This window comes from Trichechus manatus, unplaced genomic scaffold (genome assembly GCF_000243295.1).
Source record: "Trichechus manatus latirostris isolate Lorelei unplaced genomic scaffold, TriManLat1.0 scaffold00001, whole genome shotgun sequence".
Taxonomy (NCBI): Eukaryota; Metazoa; Chordata; class Mammalia; order Sirenia; family Trichechidae; genus Trichechus; species Trichechus manatus.
The window spans coordinates 14,671,056-14,689,760 of record NW_004443937.1 but is presented as its reverse complement, the minus strand read 5'-3'; the positions used below and the strand labels follow the sequence as shown (position 1 = coordinate 14,689,760).

The window sequence follows — 18,705 nt, the reverse complement described above, 5'->3', positions numbered from 1 at the left end:
AAAATGGGAAAATAAGTGTTGGCAAGGATGTAGAGAAATTTGAACCCTTGTGCACTGGTGGTAGAGATGTAAAATGGTACACCCACTGTGGAGAACAGTTTGGCAGTTTCCTTGAAAAGTAAAACATAGAATAACCATATGACCCAACAATTCCACTCCTAGGTAAGTACCCAAAAGTATGCAAAACAGGCACTCAAACAAATACACGTATATATGCATGTTCACAGAAGCACTATTCACAATAGTCAAATGGTGGAAACAATCTAAATGTCCATCAACAGATGAATGGATAAACAAATTGTGTTTATACGTATGCACGCACATAAAATGGAATATTATTCAGCCATAAAAAGGAATAAAGTACTGATACAGGCTACAATGTAGACAACTCTTGAAAACATTAAGCCAAGTGAAAGCAGCCAGACACAAAAGGTCACGTATTGTATGATTCCATTTATAGAAAATATCTAAAATAGGTAAATCCAGTGGTAGAAAGTAGACTGGTGGTTGCCATGGGCTGGGGAAAAGGGAGAATGGAAGTAACTGCTTGTGATGACTAATGTTGTGTGCTAACTTGGCTGAGCCATGATTTTCAGTGGTTTGGCAGTTATCTAATGACGTAGTTTGGCAGTTATGTAACGAATTATGTAGTCATCCTCTATAATATGACCTGATGTGATCAGCCAATCAGTTAGTTGCAAGGGGAGTTTCCTTGGGGGTGTGGCCTGTATCCAATATATATGTGGATGTTCGGGCAAAGCTCGCTCACTTGCTCTGGATCCCGTATCCAGCTCATCATCATCTGACCTCCTATTCTCGGGACTTGAGGCAGCGGCCTGCTGTACTGCCTGTCGATCTTGGGATTTGTCAACCTCTGCAGCCTGTGAGCCAGTAGCCTGCCATCTTACCTGCCAATCTTGGGTTTGTCAGCCCTTGCAGCTACGTGAGTCAGGAGAAGCCTCTACCCTGACATCTGACCCACGGACTTGGGACTTGCCAGTCTCTACAACCATGTGAGCCATTTCCTTGAGACAAATCTTTCTCTCTCCTTCTATAGATACAAGCTTCACTGGTTTTGCTTCTCTAGAGAACCCAGCCTAAGACACTGCTTAATAGGTACAGGGTTTTGTTTTAGGGGGATGAAGATGTTTTGGAGCTAGACGTGGTGGTTGCACAATATTGTACAAGAACTAAATGTCACTGAATTGTTCACTTTAAATAAGAACTGTATGATCCCAATTTTGCCTAAACAAACAAACATATATATGTATACAGATACACAATTCAGTGCAATGAATTTCTTAATATGGCCCTTCCAGCCATAGTCTTTGTGACTCACATGCAATGGCTGAGTGGGACTATGCAAGTAAGGTGTATGGAACCTGTGATGGTTGGGGTTATGTGTCAACTTGGCTAGGCCATGATTCCTAGTATTGTACGTTGTCCTCCATCTTATGATGTGTTGTGAATCCTAGTCTCTATGCCTTGGTTGTGCTAATGAGGCAGGATTAAGGATGTATCTTGAGTCACCACCTTACTACAGGGTGTAACCCAAATCACTACCCTTACTAAAGGGTGTGACTCAAGTCACCATTTCTCAAGTAGGGGTAGTTTCCTTGAGGACATGGTCTGCATCAAATGGATATGAATGCTCTGGGGAAGTTCTTACACTCTGGGTCCTGCATCTGGTTTGTGATCATCTGACCTCCGGTTCTTAGAGCTTGAGCCAGCGGCCTGCCATCTGACTTGCTGATTCTGGGATTCGCCGGCTTCCAAAGCACCCTCAGCCAGCGGCCTATTGTCTGACTTGATTCTCCAGGTTTCACAGCCTTGTGAGCCAGCAGCCTGTCATCTGACCTGCCAGTTTGGGTTCACCAGGCCCTGCAGCCACGTGGGTTGGGAGAAGCCTCCAGTCTGACATTTGACCCACGGATTTGGGACTTGCCAGCCTCCACAACTGCGTGAGCCATTTCCTTGAGATATGGTTCATGAGTTCTGTGAGACATTTCAGTGAATTATAGAACCCAAAGACAGGAGGAAGAGTACTCAGGGGAGGAGGAGTAGTTGGTATTAGAGATGATGGAGCGGGACAGCAGTTTGGTAAAGTTGGACATTTAGGACATCTTTAATCTCCACCTCATAGGAACCAGCTTTGTGCTGATTCTTATAAAAGAAATTATTCATTCATGCAGGAAGAAAATCTGAGAGGATAAAACTAAAATATTAACAAGGGTTTTCTCTGGCTTGCAGTATGATAATTAGTGGCCATGCCAAGTATCTTAGGCCTTTGAAAGCCAAATTATAAGAAGGCAACTGAAGATGGCCTCTGAAGATATGGAAAATCTAGTCTCTTTCTCTAAATATACAGGGAATCGAGGACTCATGAATACAAATACATGGATTAACATAGGACCTTTCTAGAGAAAAGGAGCCCTGGTGGCACAGTGGTTAAGGGCTCAGCTGCTAATCAAAAGGCTGGTAGTTTGAATCTACCAGCCGCTCCTTGGAAACCCTATGGGGCAGTTCTACTCTGTCCTACAGTATCACTATGAGTTGGAATCGACTCAATGGCAACAGGTTTGGTTTGGTTTCTAGGAATAAAACCACATCTCCATGTCTATTTTTGCTTTATTCAGACAGAGCCTCATGCAAGTGTCTTAGGCTGGGTTCTCTAGAGAAGTAAAACCAGTAAAGTGCATAAATATATATAGAGAGAGATTTATATCAAGAAAACAGCTCACGCGAGTGTAGAGGCTAGAACGTCCCAAGTCCATGGATCAGGGTAGAGGCCTCTCCCAATTCACGGAGCTGCAAAAGCTCGTGAGCCCAAGATCGGCAGGTCGGAGAGCAGGTTTCCTGCTCACAGGCTGTGAAGGTAGACGAATTCCAAGATCGGCAGGCAAGACCACAGGGTTTCTCCTGATTCATGTAGCTGCAGGGGCTGGTGAACCCAAGGATCGGCAGGACAGAGAGCAGGGCTCCGCTCACAAGCTGTGAAGATGGATGAATCCCAAGTTCGGCAGATAAGCTGACAGCTCATTCCCAAGAACGGGAGGTGAGACAATAGGAGGCAGCTGCAGGATCCAGAGGGAGCAAAAAGCCAGAATGTCTGCTTATATTCAGATGCAGGCTACATCCCCAAGGAAACTCCCTTTCATCTGATTGGCTACTCACAGTATATTCAATCACAGGAGTGATCACATATAAACACTGAGAATCATGGCCCAGCCAAGTTGACATACAATCTTAGCCATCACAATAAGAGCACTCCACCACAATTATTTTTTATTCTTTCTGAATATAAGGATAAGACGCTGTCTTAAACTTTCCTCACTGAAAAGCTGCCTACCAGCATCATCACCCAAGTTTACAGGTATGGAAACACGTTCTGAATGATTTCAGGGAACAGCTGTCAAGATTACCACTCAGCATCCAATTTAAAAAAAACATTTTCCTTGGGACTTCTAAACACAATTTTAAAATAATTAATGGGGACATTTCTAGGACATTTGACCAAAAATTAAATGCTTCAATACATCAGGCCACCAAGTAGAAAGGAAAAGTGTTGGCTTTTGACTCACAGACTCTGGTCCCAATCTTGATTCTGCTACTTACCAACTAAATGATCTTAGGAAAGTCATTTAGCCTCTCTGAGCCTCAGTACCTATTAAAATTGTTATGAGGACTGAACAGGAAATATATGTAAACCACCTGGAGTGGGGCCTGGCACATAGCTGGCATAATTAGTTAAAAGTACTAATAAATATAGTGTTGCGGGCAGGCATCACTTACGTGGACCAATTCTTCATCATCTCGTGCAGAGTAAATAGCAAATCTCCTTTCCAATGTAGTCTGTAGACCATCTTGCTCATTGTATGAAAGGTCTGCATTAACCGTAAATGTTCCAATAAACCTGGATAGAAACAAGGTGTAGCCTTGTGTCAGAGGTCGGGGCAAAAGGGAATTTCTGCTCTTTTATGGCTGAGCAAATCAAAAGGGGGAGTGTACTGTGAGACCCACCAGCCTATGTTCTACTCTCCTCACCCTGTCTGGCCAACTCCTAGTCATCACTGAAGACCAACTCAGACCTTACCTCTTTGGGGAGCCTTCCCAGACACCCTCCCAGCTGAGATAAGTGCCCTGCCCCATGGGCCATAGTCCCCAGCACACACCTGTAGAAGCACATGTCACACTAGTCTGTAATTACCTGGTATGTATCAGGGAGCTCAGCTAGGGCAGGGATCATGACTGATGTTCCTCTCTCTTCAATGCCATGCACACTGCCCAGCACCTAGTCTCACCTCAAGGGATGTGCGTGGAACTGACTCGAATCCACCCTCTAAAAGAAAACACGACCCCTATACCAGTGCTCTGTGGCCAGGGTGAGGGCCTCACCATTTCACCAGGTTGGAGAGGTAGCAGACATCCACATCTCTCTGTGGCACTTTGGTAAAGCGGGTTGGGATGATGGAGAGGGCAATAGCACGCAGATCTGGCTGGCTGCAGATGCGATTTCGATAGAAGCCATTTGCTAGCAGGCACAGAAGGTGAACCTGGAAAGGGGGAGGAAAGGAAAAAAGGGGAAGGTAAGGAAGGAAGACTCAAACTAGCAGAGATTTCTACTGCCAAATTAAATGACCTTGTGGGCAGGAAATAGTTATAATCATTTCTATACATGACAAAATAAAAATCACTAACATCAGCCATTTCCCTAGACTTTGTCTTTTATCCTCCCTCTCTCTTCTCATTCCCTTAAAAAAAAGATCAAATCTATAAGCTTCAAAGGACCTTCTTTTTTTTTTTTTTTTTTTTTAACATTTAAAGAAATCTTTTGCAACGGATTTGCCCAATGCAATATTTTTTTTTTTTTTTTTAAAAAAAAAAGTTTTTCTTTAAGAGATAACACATGAAAGAACTTACAGATGAAAGGCTACAGTGTCTGGGATTTATTTGCTCATAAAAGATCAGGAGCAAAGGTGAGTGGTGGTATAGATGAGCGAGCCTGCACAGAGCTGACGATGGCCACAGCTGGAAGCTCGGAGTAGGAGCTCACTGTACTGCTCTACTTGTGTGTGTCTGAATCCAAGCTCCTCTGCTGCTGACCCCACACCTCTGCCCCGCCTCTAATCTCCAGCCCCACCCTTTACCAACCTGCTGAAATGATTGCCTGGCTGTCTTTCCCTTCTCTCAAACACAGCTTTTCATCATTTCCCCTTCAAAATCCATCTCCCTTCTCCCCCCACTTATAGCTTCCCTATTTTAATCTATGGCACTGCCTTTGTCTCCTCACTTAAGCTTCGAATCTTGGAGTCATCTCAATTCTCCCCTTTCTTTCATCTCCGACACCCATCAAGAGGCAAAAGGAGCACAGCTATCTCATGTAATCCCTTAAGAACCCTGAGGCTCATCCACCCTCCCCAGCCTCATCACTGTCCTTGCTGTGTGCTTATCACTTTACCTCTATATACTCATTCCCTTTAAAAAAAAAAAAAAAAAAGTAAAATCTCAAGCTTCAAAGACACTTCTTTCTTTCTTTTAGATGTCACGGCAGCTGTAGACACCATGTCTCTTCTACCCATCCTGCACATTCTCATCTCATCCCTGCCCTCTCTACCTCCCACTGCCAGTCAGAGGAATATCAAAGTCCTCCCTTTCCACTGGTCCCCAACACATACACCTTCCACATATCCAGGCACGCTGGTCATCCTACCATCCCCTCCACAACTCGGCGAGAGCAGTTTTCCCAGCTTTCCATTCTCTCCCTATCTCTCAAAGCTGTCCTTTCTCCTAGACCCAACTCTGCTTCTTTCTCCTAAATACAGCTTTGCTCAGCTACTCTGACCCACACTCATCTCTTTCATTGTTCTAAGCTTACAGTCTTGAGTTTCTCTGTTTTGATGTCTTTCTCGTTCCACCCATAAGATCATAAACTCCTTACTGGGAGGAAATGAGCTTTATACATGTCTCTATCCTCCAATGCCTAGCACCTTGCTAAGTCAGTAATACATGTTCAATACTACCACCTGAAGTCAAAAGCTACTGTGACTGTAGCTGAGATCAGTACTAATGTTATTAAACAGTTAAAAGAGGAGATGGAAGAAGAGTACACACTGTTCAGACCCTACTACATGTAATATTTTGCTTAATCCTCACAGCCATCCTATGAGGTAGACACCATTATTACCACTACTTTATGGATAAGGAAACTAAGGCTCAGAGAGAATAAGAGACATGCCCAAGGTCACATAAAAAGCAGGAGAGAAGTAAAACCTAGGTTTGACTGACTACAGGCCTGACTCCATACTATCCTGCCTCATCAAAGAGGAGAAATATGTCCTCGCCCTTGATCCCTTGCACTTACCTTGTGTGTGTCCTCATGAACTTCTTTAGTGAAGCGTTTCATCATCCTCCGAAGATATGTCTCAAACTCCATTTTTACCTTTTCACTGCAATGCATATCGAAAAATCAGAGAATGGAGTGGGGACTTGAAACCAGACCCTACTCCACCAGTCACTCACTTTCTTTTACTCGTAATGACACATGAATCACTCTCCTTGCTTTCCTACAGAAGGCTGTGCTACTCTAACAAACCTGCAAGCTAGTCATTTTCTCCATACAACTTGCTCCTTCTCACCCCCAAACCATAGTTCAGAACATTCTCTACCCAAACTGCCCTCCTCTCAACAAGCACCAAATCGTACCTCAAAAACATGCCTCAGAGTTCACTGTTCAGCCTGGGAGTGGACAGCCCCGTAAAGCCAAATGAAACTAACGAGGTACAGGAGTCCAGTGACAAGGGCCAGAAGGCAGAAGGGGACAAGGAAGCTGGTGATAGGGAACCCCAGGTTGAGTAAGGATATTGTTGATGTGTTGTGAGATTGTTAACCATTGTCATTGGGCAATATTTGTAGTAACTGTTAAATGAGAAGCTATTTTGTTCTGTAAGCCTTCATCTTAAGTGAGAATAACAGCACAATTGGAAGAGCGTAGTCAATGTCACTGAACTGTGTATGTAGAAATTTTTGAAATGGTGTCTCTTTGGCTATGTGTATTTTCACCAAAAAAAAAAGAAAAAAAAAAAAAGGTTGAGAATTCAGAGGGTTAATATGTTGTGGGGTTGTTAACCAATGTCATAAGACAACATGTGTGCTACTGTTTCATGAGAAACTATTTGTTCTGTAAGCCTTCACCTGAAGTACAATTAAAAAACATGCCTCAGAACTCCCTTCCCCTAAGACGTCTTCTCTCAGTGTCTAACCTCCTGACTGCTAATTCCCTCCTTTGCACTGACTACCTTCATGTTAAATTAATGCACACTCATTTGTATATTCTTCTGGTGTAAAATTTATGTCCCGTGCATCTTCAAGAATACTTGAAGTTTATTCAATGAATTCTATTATCTCCCTCCTCTGTGCCTAACAAGGAGCTCACCACACGGTGGAACTCACTAACCGATTAATACCAGGTGTTAGGCTCCATATTCCCAAGCCTCCAGAGGCTGCTGAGGTACTGGGGGTCTAGGGATGGAACAGGGGCTCCCTGCCATGGTAGGGCACTGCCTCAACTCCTGCAGGGTGATGGGTGGGAAAAGCGTTAAGTGTTGAGTCAGACTGATATGGACTTAGATACTGGCTCCTCCATGTACTGAGTGACTCCTGGAAAGTTACTTAGCCTCTCTGAGCCTCTAGCTCCTCATTGTAATACTGATCTAAATATTAAGTAAGATAACGGACAACTTGCAGAGCCCTTGGCACATAGCAGGTGTTCAATGCATAGGAGTTCCCTCTCCCTATCTCCTGCCCAGCCAGGACACAAGGTTTCTCACTCAAGTCCTGAAGGTGAACCTAGGGCTCTCTCAACCAAGGTTCCTAACCACTCTGATGCTCATCTCTGGTCTCCTGTGAATTTCTCAAAAGTCTTCATTAAGTAGCAGCTGCTGTCCATCATATGTGATAGGAACATGGAAGCAAGTGTCTAATCTTACCTTCTTTCTCTTGTTTTAGCCTGCTCCGGTGTTTCAATCTCTATCTCCACGGGATTCATAGGTAGAACAGATTTAGAGAAGACTGCATTTTCTCCAACGTCACCTGGCACAGGTTCACTAAGTTCTATCAATAATAATTTTTAAAAATCAATAATTACAATTATAATAATAGCTACTATACTGAACAAAATGGATGTTCTGCTGGAAAGGAAGAAGTAAGGAATGGGTTCCAGGTCCAGGACAACTACTCCTACCACGTTTTGAGTACCTACAATGCATCAGGTATTAGGCTAAGTGTTTTACATGTATTTAAAGAGCCCTGGCAGGGCAGTGGTTAAATGCTAGGCTGCTAACCGAAAGGCGATGGTTTGAACCTACCAGGTGATCCGCAGGATAAAGATGTGGCAGTCTGCTTCTGTAAAGATTTACAGCCTTGGAAATCCTATGGGGCAGTTCTTCTCTGTCCTACAGGGTTGCTATGAGTCAGAACTGACTTGACGGAAGTGGGTTTAGATTTGGTTTTCAACATCAGGTTGCCCCTCGACGGCAATAGGTTTGGTTTTTGGAGTGATATGTTGAGTCTCAATATCTTGTTTCCTAATAACGTTTTTGCTTAATGGCTTTAGCACACATTGATGATCTTGACTGAAACAAAGATTATTATATTGAGGACTGTAAAGTGGTAATTTTCTGATTCTGTCATTTTATATACATTTATTTTCTGACTTTCATCTGTTAAGAGCTTCCCCTTTTAAAAACTGTATTTATCCATTTATTTTGAATATAACTATGGACTTAAAGAGTTTTTTAAAAATTCAAATACGTTACAATCAGTTATCATTATACTTTTTGATCTTTAGCACATACCCTATTTGGCTAGTGTGAGCCCCTTTAAGTTAGCTACCATGTCCTCTGACACAGCCTCATTAGTTTTTGATCCTGGCATAGCAAGATATTCCAGGCTCACCTTGTAATTTCCTTCTCCAGACCTGGGATACTCAGCCTCTTTTCTCCAAGAAGCCCTGGTTCATTTTAGTAGGGAATGACAAAGAGAAACAAGATCTTGGCATTAAGTGTGCTCGTTGCCACTGTGATGTCACTGCTTCTAGGCCTAGAGCTTCTTTAAAAGTGCCTTTGCTAACGAAGCTCACAATCTGACCCAGTTCAGGAAACTCATTTCATCGCAACCAGTGTTTGTGGGCAGTGTGGTTGATAAAGAAACGAAAAAGATTCATTCCTGGTCATTTACAAGTTTATAATTCAGGGTGAAAAACAGACACCTAAATCATGACTCTATACAAAGCAAATTGTGATAACTGTTATAGTAATACAGAGACTAGGAGATTGTTCTCATTTGGCTTTTTTATTTTTTAGGGAAAAGAGTTAGTGTCTACGAAAACACACACATGAGCATCAGCTCCTTGATAACAGGGGTTTGTATCTAATCCAACTCAGTATCTCTATGCCTTAGATACCTCATCTAAAGACTACTTCTATTGGTTGTTTTATGGGTTAAATGAGATAAAAACCCATTGCTGTCGAGTCCATTCCAACTCATAGTGACCCTATAGGACAGAGGAAAACTGCTCCACAGGGTTTTCAAGGATGTTAATCTTTACAGAAGCAGACTGCCACATCTTCTGCAGAGCAGCTGATGGGTTTGAACCGCCAACCTTTTGGTTAGCAGCCAAACACTTTAACCACTGCCCCATCAAGGCTAGTCTCAATCTGACATTAGGTGCCCCTTAATGGATGTGATACGAATTACAAAGCTTCACTGTAAGTATTCTTGCCAAAAAACATTTACTTTAAATCCAATTAAGTCTTTAGACTTAACTTACAGTCTATAAGAGATACGGGGGATACTGAAACAAGTTTAACAATAACATGAGAAAATAAACCAGATAAAACCAGAACATGAGACATCCTATAAAATAAAAGACCAGGACTCTACAAAAAAGGCGGTGTCATGAAAAGCCAAAAAAAATCTGAGTAGGTGGGTAGGAATACTATTCTAAATTAAAAGAGACTAAGGGGACAAAACAACCAAATATAAGTTTTATACCCTGATTGGACTGAAAAAAAAAAAGGGAAAAAATTATAAAGAATTTTTTTTATAATAATGCATAGCATATAGCAGACATTCAACGTTTACTGAATGTTACTGGTGAAAAAAAACTTACGCTCAGAAAAGGTAAGTTACTCATTCGAGGTCACATACCTGGGTTCTGAACTCAGGTCTGACTAGCTTCAAAACCTTGCTCTTTCTACTACACTATGCTGCTTCTCTGTTTTTTATATCTACTCCATTGACAGTAACCAGAGGAAGAGAATATACAACCTTCTTTGCTAACCTGTCCATGAGTTTTTCCTAAACTAACTTCCTACTGCAACCTTATCTTTGGTCTTATTAGTTTCAAAAGAAAGTAACAGGATTGCAATAACTGATAAAACTCCAAACAGAAAACAAACAGAATCAGTTTTGAAAGTAAAGAAAGACGTTTTACCTTCTACCTCTTCCCAATCACCTTCACTTTCATCCTCATCTTCTCCTTCACTGCTATCTTTGTCAATGGTAGCCTCTCTCTTTGGATGGTGTGCCTTCTTGTGGGCAGCTGGGAAGTTCCTGTGGAAAGATCACAGAAAGAAAGATGAAAAAGGCCCCGACGGCCTAGGGTTACACTTAAGCTGAGGGGAATTTAAAGACTCTTCCTTCTATGTTCCTCTAATCAGTGGCAATGTTTTAAAGATGGTCTGTGAGCTCTGACCCTCATTTCCTCCATGAGCAGAGGTCTTAAATTATCAGTAAGATGTGCTCTGAGCATCAGCGTGATACTAGGTGTGCTGTCAAAACAGAAAGAGCTCTTATTAACCTAAACCTAGAGCTGAATGAAGGAAAACATAGCTGCGCTTGGAAATGGTAAGGGAAACGTTAGAAAAAAACCACAGTGTGAGTTCCAGAAGTAAAAGTTGTGATGTGTGCATATATATGTGCAGTTGGAGGCCAGAAAGAAGAGAATTTACATTTGCTGATCCTACTATGAGCCAACTTACAAGGTTTTTTCCTCCACCTTTGAGAAATATGATGTAAGGATACAAAGTTGGCAGAGTTCTAACTCCAAATTAAGTCAGGATATGACTATACATAGGTATGTCATAAATAACAACATAAACATGGATAGCTAGCTAGGTATAACCACACAGGTAAATAGCTAAACACTGGCTCAAGACTAAACGGTGGCTAATGTGTATACTAAAAAATGTATTTCTGAAAATTCATATATAAAATGTGTTTGGAGTATTAAGTTACTTTTAGCTTTGATATTTGCTTTTGGTATGAGAATACTATCTAAGATTTTAACACAGACCTTTAAAATAACCAATCCTCAGTCTTCAGTTCTTATAATACATACAGTCTCTTTTTAGCCTACTGCTGTCTCTCAACACCAAATTTCTCCTCAAAATAAACACAGCAGAAATACTCATATGCTTTGGGGTTTGGCCACAGTCAACTCTCAGTTGTGAGGGGAAAGTGGGCCCAGAGCTTTCCTCGGCAGCATTCTGGTTCTGAAGCCAAGAGTTCCACCAGTGAGAGGAGGCAACTGGGAAGCAGTAAGCTCAGAGGCAGTCTGTACTACAGTAGTGTCAGAAGCCATCTAAATTCACAAGGAGGGTGGAGAATCAAGATCAGCACAGAGCTGATTCCTATGAGGTAGATGTCAGATATACCTCCACTCTCCCAATTCTTCAATTCTGACACCAGCTGTCTTCCCCACGCACTCTCTACTTCTCTGCTGGGTTTGCTAATTTATTGCAATGGCCACACAGAACCCAGAGACCATAATTACGATTATGTGGTTTATTAGGGAAGTAACAGGCTACAACTCAGGGTCAGGATCAGAATCAACTTGGCGGTAACAGGAACAACGCAGGAGATAGGATACAGGATACAGTTCATCAATCAGGACGGTTTCTAAGATAGCTCTCAACTGTTTATCAGCCATGTCCACAGGCAGGCCTTTCACTCAGGCCTTCTGCTGCTGGACCTGGCTTGACCTTCTGCTGCAGAGCCCCACTGGGTCTGGCCTCTGCCCTGCTTGGGCAAGTGTTACAGCACTTTTGGATCCGCTGACAAGTGCCTGGAGGCACCCCAATTTCCCAGCAAGTCTTCTGCCTGAAGGCACTCAGCTCTCTCTTGGTCTGTGGGTTGGCAAACCCACTGCAGCCACCCTGCTCCGTGGGCCAGGAGGCCCACTGCAGCCATTTTGCGCTGGTCTGGTTCCTGCCACCTGCACTGTTCATGCTGCTGCACCCATCTCACGTTGTCTCAAGTGTCGTCTTTCTCTCCTGGGTCCAGAAGATTTTCAGTACAAGGACCCTGGGCCCAAAGGATGCAAACTGCTTTAGGCTATTCTTCTTGCTGGTAGTGAGATCCTCCTCAACCTTTGTGGAATTGGCCTTTTTATAAGCCTACTCTTTCCACCAAGACCATGAACTGACCAATCCCCTCTGTAGGCCATAGTCACCTAATTTGCAAAGGAATCAACCAATCCCCACAAGAGTTTTACACACCTTATTTGCATGGTAAACTGTTCAATTCCTGCAAGGTACATAAAATAGACCAATCTCAGGGCAGGCTGTGGCCCAAATATTTTTGGCATAATTATAAACTCAAGGCCAGAAAGGCCATATATACAAGAAACTACTGCACTGCTTAGTCTTGGAAAAACTCCAGAGAAAAGAAGGAGAGATGAAGCACAGTGGTAAACCAATATGCTTTCCTGTACTCCTTTCTACTGCTGCCCCCTACTAGGCTATGTTCCTATGTCAGGACTGGCGAGGCTGCTGGATGTCAGGTAGTAAAGATTTATCTCTGAAGCAAGGAAGGAGGTAGGTAATCAAGTGCTTCCAAAACGAAAAATCAAACCCACTTCCATCGAATCGATTCCAACTCATAGCGACCCTACAGGGAAGAGTACAACTGCCCCATACAGTTTCCAAGGAGCAGCTGGTAGATTCAAACTGCTGCAGCTCTTAACCATGTTCCACCAGGGTTCCAATCAAGTGCCTGGTAAGCTTATATTCATAGTTCACTATAGATTAATATGAATGTTCATTCACTGCAATACTGACTTGCTCAGTTTCTGTGAAATAAACAACCCTGACCTAGATGCCAGAGGGTACACGAAAATGTTCCAGCCCTCTGAGGGCTTACTGTGTAGTAAGGAGGGATATATACTATACACACATATAAGGGTAATACAAGGTAGACACAGCATGCTGCACCTTAAGAGATGTTGTAGGAAATCAGAGAAGGAAAGGGGGAAGAATAAATGAAGACTTTGTAGGATAAATGACTTCTAAGTAGATGGCTTCTGATCTGCATCTTCAAGGTGGAAGAAAGCACTCCAGGTAGACGGAACAATCGGAGCACAACTTAGGGGTAGCAAAGTATGAAAATGTGCTGAGTGAATGATGAGAAGTCCCGATGAGCAGGAACAGAGTGTACAAGATAAAGGAGAGTATGCGAGATAAAGCTGGAATGGCACGTATTTTGTATGTATCTAATATCTTGGTGTAGTAGAAAGAGCACTGGACCAGGAGTCAGAAGGCCTGGGGTCTAGCCTGGTTTTGCCACTATCCAGCTGTGTAACCATGAATAAATCACTTTCTCCTGGCTTTCACTGTCCTCATCTGCAAAGTTTTGGAGGTAAACTACAGAATCAATAAGATTCTTTTCAGCTCTTACTGGGCCGAGCTCTTTATCTAGAAGATTTAAAGGTCGAATTTTTTTCCATGGAGCCCAGTGACAAGCACAGAGAGCAACTTTCACTGCCTACACCTCTCTGATGGGAACTATCAAAGTTTTCAGCCATCTCACCTGAAATCTTCCCCATCACTAACGGCTTCATCCTTTACAACCTTGAGGTGTCTGGATTTAGCAGTCACCTTGGCTACTTTCTTCTTTGTTGGACCATCATCAGCTGGGCCCCGAGGATCACTGCAGCCTCTCCTCTTCTTTCCTTGTGAAATTTTGGAAAGAAGGGTCTTCTTTGGGGGTTTCTCATCTTCAAGGACATCTGAGTGACCAATGGAACATGAGGTGAGGGACAACGAGAAAGGTGGAGGCAGTTTTGTTTAATGGTCAGGGTTATAAAAAGTCATCTTCTGGAACCTCTCTCCAAACCCTATCTCCATCACCAGCTCACTACCCCAAGTCTGGTCAACAACCAGCTCTCAGCCCCTTCCTGCCTTTGGGCTAGTCTATGTTCACACTTTGGTCTAGTCTATGTTCTCACTTTGGTCTAGTCTATGTTCACACTCTGGTCTAGTCTGTGTTCACACTCTGGTCTAGTCTGTGTTCACACTCTGGTCTAGTCTGTGTTCACACTCTGGTCTAGTCTACATACACACTTTGCTCTAGTCTATGTTCGCAAACTATCTATTTTAATCAGCATTTTATTCTACTCATCTGAGGCCCATATGACTCAAATGAAATCTAACTTCCAAATCTTAAACTTCAGCTCATCTCCAGCAAGGAAAAAACAAGAAATCTATTAACACCTTGCTTACTTACAACCTGCCAAGACTAATTATTTTAGACATAATTCACTCCTAATAAGTGAAATACTTTAAGTTCATAAACATATCCGAGTTTTACCACAACCTTACTTCCACAAATCCATGTTATTGCCATTTTTCAAAACCAAACTGTGCCCAAAATACATACAGCTATTATGCAAATGACACTGTTATACCAACCACTTCAAAAACTTTAGGGTTGCCATAAGATAATAATTCAAAAATCTTTATTAAAATAATTATAGTTATCTTTTGTTAAACGAAAATATAAAGAGGTGAACAACCCCTAAAACTACTTACCTGAGATCATCTTTAAACCTTAAACCTGGAAGTCTTCTTAAAACCAAATAATTTAGCTGAACTGGTAAACAATCTCTGCCTTGAGCATTATGCTCTTTCAAGATCTATCTACATGGGATAGAACTGACAACGGCAACTCGAGAGATAGAGGACAGTGAGTTTATGTTAACAGAGGAGAAATAATTCAGAAAGGAAGGGGTGAGAATGGTTGTACAACCTGAAGAATGTAATCAATGTCACTGAATTGTACATGTAGAACTGCTGAACTGGTGCATGTTTTGCTGTGCATGAATAAGCTTTTGATTTTAGTTAAATCGGGCTATCTAAAAGTATGCTATTTATTTACATATAAATAAATAATTATACTAATAAGTTAATTTTTCTTGTGCTTTAGGTGAAAATCTACACTCTAGTTAATTTCTCATACAAAAATTTATACACATATTGTTATGTGACATTAGTTGCAATCCCTACAGCCTAACAGCACACACCCCCTCTCCACCCAGGGTTTCTAGTGTCTGTTCAACCAGTTCCTGCCCCTTCCTGCCTTCCCATCTTGCCTCCGGACAGGAGCTGCCCATTAGGTCTCCTACATTTGACTGAATTAAGAAGCGTATTCTTCACGAGTATTGTTTTATTTTATAGTCCAGTCTAATCTTTGTCTGAAGCATGGGGCTCAGGAATGGTTTCAGATCTGGGTTAACTGAGTGTCCGGGGCCATAGTTTTGGGGGTTCCTCCAGACTCTGTCAGACCATTAAGTCTGGTCTTTTTCTGTGAATTTGACCTCTGCTTCACACTTTTCTTCTGCTCTGTCAGGGACTCTCTGTTGTGTCCCCTGTCAGGGCGGTCATTGGTGGTAGCCAGGCATCATATATTTGTTCTGGTCTCAGGCTGATGGAGTCTCTGGTTTATGTGACCCTTTTGACTCTTTGGCTAATATTTTCCTAGTGTGTTTGGTGTTCTTCAATCTCCTTTGTTTCAAGCAGGCTGGGATCAACTGATGTCTTGGATGGTCGCTCGCAAGCTTTTAAGACCCCAGACGCCACTCACCAAAGTGGGATGCAGAACATTTTAATACACTTTGTTATGCCAACTGACATAGATGTCCCCCAAAACCATGGTCCCCAGGCCCCAGCCCAGCTACTCTGTCCCTCAGTGTTTGGCTGTGTTCAGGAAACTTCTCAGCTTTTGCTTTGGTCCAGCTGTGCTGACCTCCCCTGTAGTGTGTTTTCCCTCCCTTCACCTAAGATGATTCTTGTCTCCTATCTAGTTAGTGAATTCCCCTCTCCCTCCCTCCCTACCCTCGTAACCATCAAAGAATATTTTCTTCTGTGTTTAAACCTTTTCTTGAGTTCTTATAATAGTGGTCTCATCAGTACTCGTCCTTTTCTGACTAATTTCACTCAGCATAATGCCCTCTAAATTCATCCATGTTGTGAGATGTTTCATGGATTCATCATTGTTCTTTACCGTTGTGTAGTATTCCATCGTGTGTATGTACTATGATTTGTTTATCCATTTGTCTGTTGATGGTCATCTAGGTTGTTTCCATCTTTTTGCTACTGTGAACAATGCTGCAATGAACATGGGTGTGCATATATCTATTCACGTGATGGCTCTTATTTCTCTAGGATATATTTCAAGGAGTAGGATTGCTGGATCGTATGGTACTCCTATTTATAGCCTTTTAAGGAAGCGCTAAATTGACTTCCAAAAGTGGTTGTACCATTTTACTTTCCCACCAGGAGTGTGTGTTTCAGTCTCTTTACAACCTCTCCAACATTTGTTATTTTGTTTTTGGATTAGTGTCATCCTTGTTGGGGTAATATGGTATCTCACTGTAGTTTAGATTTGCATTTCTCTAATGGTTAATGATCGTGAGCATTTCCTCATTTATCTGTTAGCTGTCTGAATGTCTTCTTTGGTGAAGAGTCTGTTCATATCCTTGGCCTATTTTTTATTGGGTTATTTGTCTTTTTGTTGTTGAGGTGTTGCAGTATTTTGTAGATTTTAGAGATTAGACCCTGATCAGATATGTCATAGCAAAAAAATTTTTCCCAGTCTGTAGGTTCTCTTTTTATTCTTTTGGTGAAGTCTTTTGATGAGCATAAGTGTTTGATTTGTAGGAGCTCCAAGTTATCTAGTTTCTCTTCTGGTATTTATACACTGTTAGGTTTCTATTCTGTTTATGCATGTATTAGGGCTCCTAGTGTTGTCCCTGTTTTTTCTTCCATTATCTTTATCATTTTAGATTTTATATTTAGGTCTCTGATTAATTTTGAGTTAGTTTCTGTACATGGTGTGAGGTGTGAGTCTTGTTTCATTTTTTTGCAGATAGATATCCAGTTATGCCAGCATCATTTGTTAAAGAGACTGCCTTTTCCCCCATTTAACCGACTTTGGACCTTTGTCAAATATCAGCTGCTCATACGTGGATGAATTTACATGAGGGTTCTCACTACTGTTCCATTGGTCTACGTATCTGCTGTACCAGTACCAGGCTGTTTTGACTACCATGGCAGCATAACAGGTTCTAAAATCAGGTAGTGTGAGGCCTCCCACTTTGTTCTTCTTCTTGAGTAATGCTTTACTTATCTGGGGCCTCTTCCCTTTCCATATGAAGTTGGTGATTTGTTTCTCCATCTTGTTAAAAAAATGCCATTGGAATTTGGATCAGGACTGCATTGTCTCTGTGGATTGCTCTGGATAGAACTGTCACTTTCACAATGTTGAGCCTTCCTATCCATGAGCATGGTACGTTTTTCCATTGACATAGGACTCTTGGTTTCTTGCAGTAGTGTCCTGCAGTTTTCTTCGTATAGATCTTTTACGTCTCTGGTTAGGTTTATTTCTAAGTATTTTATCTTCCTCGGGGCTACTGTAAATGTTATTGATTTGGTGATTTCCTTTTCAAAGTTCCCTTTGTTAGTGTGGAGGAATCCAACTGATTTTTATATGTTTATCTTGTATCCTGATACTTTGCTGAAATCTTTTATTAGTTCTAGTAGTTTTCTTGTGGATTCTTTGGGGTTTTCTGTATATGAGATCATACCATCTGCAAATAGGGCTACTTTTACTTCTTCCTTACCACTCTGGATGCCCTTTATTTCTTTTTCTAGCCTAACTGCTCTGGCTAGGACCTCCAGCACAAAATAAGACTGATGATAACGTGCATCCTTGTCTGGTTCCCGTTCTCAAAGGGAATTCAGACTCTTATCTGTTTAGAGTGATGTTGGCTGTTGACTTTGTATAAATGCCCTTTATTATGTTGAGGAATTTCCCTTCTATTCCTATTTTGCTGAGAGTTTTTCTCATGAATAGGTGCTGGAGTTTGTCAAATGCCTTTTCTGTAACAATTGATAAGATCATGTGGTTATCTTTAATTTATGTGATGGATTACATTGATTGTTTTTCTAATGTTGAACCATCCCTGCATACCTGATATGAATCCCACTTGGCCATGATGAATTATTTTTTTGATACGTTGTTGAATTCTATTGGCTAAAATTTTGTTGAGGATTTTTGTGTCTATGTTCGTGAGGGATACTGGTCTATAATTTTTTTTCTTCTATAGTGTCTTTACCTTGTTTTGCTATCAAGGTTATGCTGGTTTCATAGAACAAGTTCAGGAGTATTCCATCCTTTTCTATGCTCTGAAATACCTTTAGTAGAAGTGGTGTTAACTCTTCTCTGAAAGTTTGGTAGAATTCTCCAGTGAAGCCATCAGGGCCAGGGCTTCTTTTGTTGTTGTTGGGAAGTTTTTTTTTTTTATTACCTCTTCAATCTCTTCTTTTGTTATAGATTTATTCAGTTGTTCTACCTCTGTTTGTGTTAGTT

General features: G+C 41.7%; 1 protein-coding gene across 3 annotated transcripts in view; it reads right to left on the bottom strand.

Annotated features, from left to right (window-relative positions):
- The window catches only part of XPC (XPC complex subunit, DNA damage recognition and repair factor), a 55,172-nt gene that overhangs the window by 27,265 nt on the left and 9,202 nt on the right, over positions 1-18,705 (bottom strand). For 2 of the 3 annotated variants that reach the window (XM_004368367.2, XM_023742488.1), the window contains exons 2-7: positions 13,867-14,065; positions 10,493-10,611; positions 7,986-8,109; positions 6,362-6,446; positions 4,396-4,553; positions 3,793-3,913 (exon numbers count right to left, since the gene is read on the bottom strand). In XM_004368367.2, the coding sequence (XP_004368424.1) occupies positions 3,793-3,913; positions 4,396-4,553; positions 6,362-6,446; positions 7,986-8,109; positions 10,493-10,611; positions 13,867-14,065 (806 nt within the window). The remainder of the gene's footprint in view (positions 1-3,792; positions 3,914-4,395; positions 4,554-6,361; positions 6,447-7,985; positions 8,110-10,492; positions 10,612-13,866; positions 14,066-18,705) is intronic. The other variant, XM_023742524.1, reaches the window with a different exon arrangement.